At 36.9% G+C, this 5,322-nt stretch overlaps 1 protein-coding gene across 11 annotated transcripts in view; it reads left to right on the forward strand.

Annotated features, from left to right (window-relative positions):
* Nucleotides 1-5,020, forward strand: part of nav1a (neuron navigator 1a) — a 263,139-nt gene extending 258,119 nt beyond the window's left edge. For 10 of the 11 annotated variants that reach the window (XM_051880901.1, XM_051880900.1, XM_051880903.1 and 7 more), the window contains one exon: nucleotides 45-5,020. In XM_051880901.1, the coding sequence (XP_051736861.1) occupies nucleotides 45-128 (84 nt within the window). In that variant the 3' untranslated portion in view covers nucleotides 129-5,020. The remainder of the gene's footprint in view (nucleotides 1-44) is intronic. The other variant, XM_051880904.1, reaches the window with a different exon arrangement.
* Nucleotides 5,021-5,322: the final 302 nt, after the last annotated feature.

A 5,322-nucleotide genomic window follows, 5' to 3' on the forward strand; every position in this document is an offset into this window, starting at 1 on the left:
TGCATGTGTTCTGACAAGCTGTCCTTCTTCTGTCCCTCATTCAGATGGCAATGCTGCTGAAACTCCAGGAGTCGGCCAACTACATTGAATCACCGGAACGGGACATTTCAGGCAACCCCACTTTCTAGGTTGAGCTAAAGGACTTGAGAGCTCGCTAATGGCTAGTGCTGTTTCAAAACACTGTTCTGTACAGCTGATTTGCACCTCTTGTCTCCTTCAAAAGGTTTATGAGAGTCGAGGAACTCTCAAGAACACCCAAGTCAAGGCAGACAAAACTCTCAGTCTGAAAGAAGAACAGAAGAACTAATCCTGCCAGATCTAAGCGAGAATCTTTTTTTGCACTGTTGTCTTAACCAGTCCTTCCTTTGCTTATCTAACCTGCAAGTTGCATGGCAAAACTTGCAACTGAGGATTGTGAAGATTGGATGATTGTGAAGATGAGATGTTCTTGTCTACTATACTGGGAACAAAATGTGCTTCATATTTGTTCAGTTTTACTTTTGTTGTAGGTAATATCTGTCCATATGGACCAAAAATCTATTTATTCTTATTTGCAAGAGTACCAACACTCCATCCTCAAGATCCAGTCACCTGAATCCTGTACACAAAGGTGCGGTTACATTTAGACCAACTTGCGTGGATGCAAAATCTAATGTACAAGATGGTGCTTAGAATTCAGCCTTAAATGATGTCCCTCCATATATCATAAATTCAGTTTCATAGCAATCTGAAAATAACTCTATATTACCTCAGTTTGCATAGTGATGCAGTTTTAAGGTGCAGTACATACCCATAACCAGGTTGCATTTATTCCTATCAAACATGCAGACATGAAGCAGACAGACGTAGACTGTAGATCTCTGAGAGGATGCACTTTGATTTGTAGCTTTCAAGCAAGAGCACTGACTGTTTGTTCAAAACTCAAGGGTCGTTCACTCTGATGGTGGTTTGCAGCGACAAAGCAACCAGAAGTCATTAGTTTTCAATGAGGCGGCATGAGCGACAGTTAAATATATGCAAATGTGACACTACCAATGGGAGAGCAGACAGTGAAGCTCATGTGATCTGCTACTTGACATTGTTGGTTATTCATTGTCTACGAAAGTTGCTGAATTTTGGCGGCACTTTGAGATGCAGCAAAGCAGTGAGGCTTATGTGATCCACCACCTGATACAGTTGGGTGCGACCTCAGGTGATTTGATCACTGGCTGTAACAACAGGTGCTGTTACCGGTGCATGGGAGCCGTATGCAACGTCTTACCTTCAGTAATCGCTTTTGTGCATTGAGTGCATTTGACCTTAAGGCCTGGGTATACTTCATTTTCCACATTAAGCTCAGTCTCGCGTACAGTTGAGCATGCAAGCCTTTCAAACAATGCTTTTTCAACTCTGAATGTGGATAGATAATGTGTTAGTGGACCTTGCAATTGCGCATGCGCTGTTATTGGCAGACACATGGATTATGGTGATGATGAAAATCACATGGATAGACCCGTGATGGAGCAGAACGTGGACAAGGGAAGTATACTTTCGGCTTTAGTTCCAATACCCAAGGTGCTCATGGATCATCAAGATAATCCAAGGCTTTGTTCTCACGACACCACAAACCCGATTCGCTTGCTGATGTCATTACTGTAGCAGCTAATGTAGGCCCTGTTTCCACCAGGTATTAACGTGTTTGTAATGTGTTTTGTTGAGAAACTCCTTTTTTATTTTGGGCACACTCTACGTAACTTTGATACTATTGAATGAATGAACCCGTGTTACGTGGCTTATGAGCAGGCAGGAAAGAAAGAGAATGCAAAGGATACGGATGGCAGCTGCAATTTCAATCGTAATCAGTTTGTTTTGGTACAACACAGCCAAGTGCAACGCGCAAAGGACGAATAAACATTTACATTACAAATGTAATATGGTCATATGCAGTGTTGGGGAACGTTACTTTCAGTGTTGGGGGTAACGCATTACAGGTAACTTGAGTTACGTAATCAGATTACTTTTTTCAATTAACTAGTAAAGTTACACATTACTTTTTTACAACAAAATATCAAAGTTACTTTTTCAAAAAAGTAATGCAAGTTACTTTGTTTTCCCATGTATTGACTGACAGCTTTGTCAGTTTTTGGTTTGAAAAGGCCTTTACATTTGCCAAAAATATAACTTTTCCGTTGTTGTTAAAAAACAAACAAGCAAGGCCAGCCGAGGTGAGAAAAAATAACGCAAAAGTAATGTAACGCATTACTTTCCATAAAAAGTAACGTAATTAGTTACTCTTTTTAGGGAGTAAGACAATATTGAAATGCTTTACTTTTAAAAGTAACTTTCCCCTACACTGGTACTTTTAAAAGTCAGTCAATACATGGGAAATCAAAGTAACTTGTGTTACTTATCTGAAAAAGTAACTTAGATATTTTGTTGTAAATTTAAAAGTAATGCATTACTTTACTAGTTACTTGAAAAAAGTAATCTGATTATGTAACTCAAGTTACTTGTAATGCGGTAACCCCTAACACTGGTCATATGGGTTTTTAACTACCTCCGTAAGTTTGTTTAGTGATCCGATCATTTTAGATGCTGTTTTTACCTATATTTAGTGCTGAACACTTGTGATAACATCACCAAAAATGCATCTTAATACCAGGTGGAAACAAGTCCGTTGATATACTGGATATTGACTCCACCTCCTGAACAAATGAAACCAATTTGAGCTCCTGCCAAATAAGACGGGGCTAGATTGCGTTTGAAAACAAAATCAGGATTGTTTGAGTGTGAACAAAGCCAAAATGGTTTAAACAATTTGTTTTGTCTGGAGGAGGTTCAGCAATTTGTTATTTTGGCCTTTGTTATGTCTTGAGGTTCAAAGCAAAATAACATCAGTGTTAGCTTACGGTTTTACAAACTCTTGTGTCCTTTGGTCTTCTCAAACAATGTAGCCAGTTTTGGAAATGTTGTAATATCTGGATTTTATTTACGGTAATTTCAAGTCACAGGAACGGCCCCATGTCAGGGTCTTTTATAATCTTTCAAATCATTCCAGTAATATTTAACTCTAATAATTACAAAATCTCAAAAATCACACTAAAAAATAATAATGGTGGATTGTAACTCATGAATGCATTTGCTATTGGCTGATTACAAGTGCTCCAGAACTGTATGTGCATGAAAGCTTTAACTTTAAGGAAAATGATAGTTAAAAAAGGCACCTTATCATGAGATGCCCAAGAGTGTGTTGGCAACTTGATCTTTTACCTAAATTATTATTATTACCTGATTGAAATTTAATTTCTTATGTATGTGTACTAACCGGTTTTAGTACTAGCACTACATGAAACACGTGCCGTTGTAATCTCAGAATGTAAATTTGATCAAAACATCAGTTTGCCAACACACCTAGTGCTCTTGAGGATGCTTGCTGATTCTTGTGCTTGTGTTTACGCGTCCTGTTACTGTCAGACGTAGCTCTCCAAATGAATAACCACAGCGTTTTTTTAAAGGTCTTTTTTGTACGTTTTTTACTAAAGGATCTTAGTCTGACATTTGTAAATAGGATTTTCAAAAAAAAAAATTGCCAAAAAATAAAATGCAAAGGTCTATGGTAGAATAAACATTGCAAGGATCAAATATAACAACTATAAACTGAATGTGTCTGGTTAGATTTACATTACAGTGAGGATCACAGTCATCTCTCAGTAGTTATTGCCTTTCCTGTAGGGGTAAGTTAACTGCCACAAAGTAACTAGATCATGTTGCCTATGTACATTTTCCACTATAAAAGTGTCCTCTTTATTCTCGTCCGGATCGTACAAGGTATTGAATAGCTTTTACGATTAGTTGGTCACAAACAATCCATAAAAAAACAGTAAAAAAGAAGTGGTAGCGGTGCTTCAAATCACACAAGTACCTCAAATCTGTCTTAACAGCTCATTATATGATCAAAACACTTCCCTTAATAGCTTATGGATAGTTTGGGGCTTTGGGGAAGATTCCCAGTTGTTTGTCTTGAAAATGTGCCTAATATAAGCCAACTTGTTGGACATTGCAATACCTAAACTATTATGTTTTGCAAGGGATTGTTTGCTGTGGAGGATAGGAATGCGAGCGAACGTGCTATCCTTTTTTATGCTAGCTTATAAAATTACATTGAGATTTGAGCTCGCGGGTAGTCTCGTTTCCAAATGTCCTGGAAATCGAGGCTGCTTTGCTAGCTTGCACAAACTGAAGCCATTTCCCACCGTCACAGATATATTTGCATCGTAGTACAGTGTGCTTTATCATATCTGCTGTCTTGCATAGCGCCTGATATAGTTTGGACAACCTAAAATAGAGTGTCTCTAACTATGTATCGATTAATTTATTCGTTATTTTTACTGGTTTATGAATAACAATGCTGAATGTTCAAGCAGGCATAATAATAATACAAAACCTGTGCTTTGTAAACTTTTTTTTCCCACGTGTTTTAGATTAAACCATGTTATACAAGGTTTGATATTGTTTAATCAAAACAGATTGATGATTTGTCACTATGCAGTGTTGGAACAACATTTTAGCCTGCGTTCAGTTGTCAGTACCAATGACAGATAACAGTGGTATATGTGATAAGCTAATGTGCAGGTTTGATGGTGTTTTAATGTCGTTGCTGTGTATCACCATTGTTTGTCTGGGAAAACACATTGGACCTACCTGTCCCGCTGGGATTTCAAACAAAAACTTTTTTTTTCATTGTTTTTTTTTTTTTTAAGAAATGGATCTTGCTTTCTCTTTAATAAATCTTTCTATTTTGTATAGAACATTGCAATTGTAAACATTGTAAATAGTAAACTCATCTGCGACCACAATCACAGTAAAATATGAAAAATCCGGCCCTAGGATGAGACACCTTTTGTTATTGTTGTTTTTTATTATTATTATTTGCAAACTGTCTGCTGGAAAAGGGTTATAAAGGCATGTGCTGATCTGAGAGAATTTAATCCATCAAATATTCACTCATGTTTTCAATAAACTCATGCCATCCGTACACTAAGATGCCTCTTTCACTGGTCTTGTACACTTATTTCAGTTTAAAAATTATATTTGACACCTATTACATTAAAACATGACAACTGGATGTTTTTATATTTCTGTTTGTATTTTTGAACACCACACAACTTTTCAACTCAAAGATTTCTATACTTTTTGAGGTTTGTCTCCCTCTGCCGTCTTAATTTTGTAACTGCAGTTTGGACAACAATGTTGCAGTTACAATTTCAGACGAACGAGGGCGCCAAATTTGTAAAGTAGTATTAAATTCAAGACATTTAAAAAATAAATAAAAAGTGAGAATAA

This window comes from Ctenopharyngodon idella, chromosome 22 (genome assembly GCF_019924925.1).
Source record: "Ctenopharyngodon idella isolate HZGC_01 chromosome 22, HZGC01, whole genome shotgun sequence".
Lineage (NCBI taxonomy): Eukaryota > Metazoa > Chordata > Actinopteri > Cypriniformes > Xenocyprididae > Ctenopharyngodon > Ctenopharyngodon idella.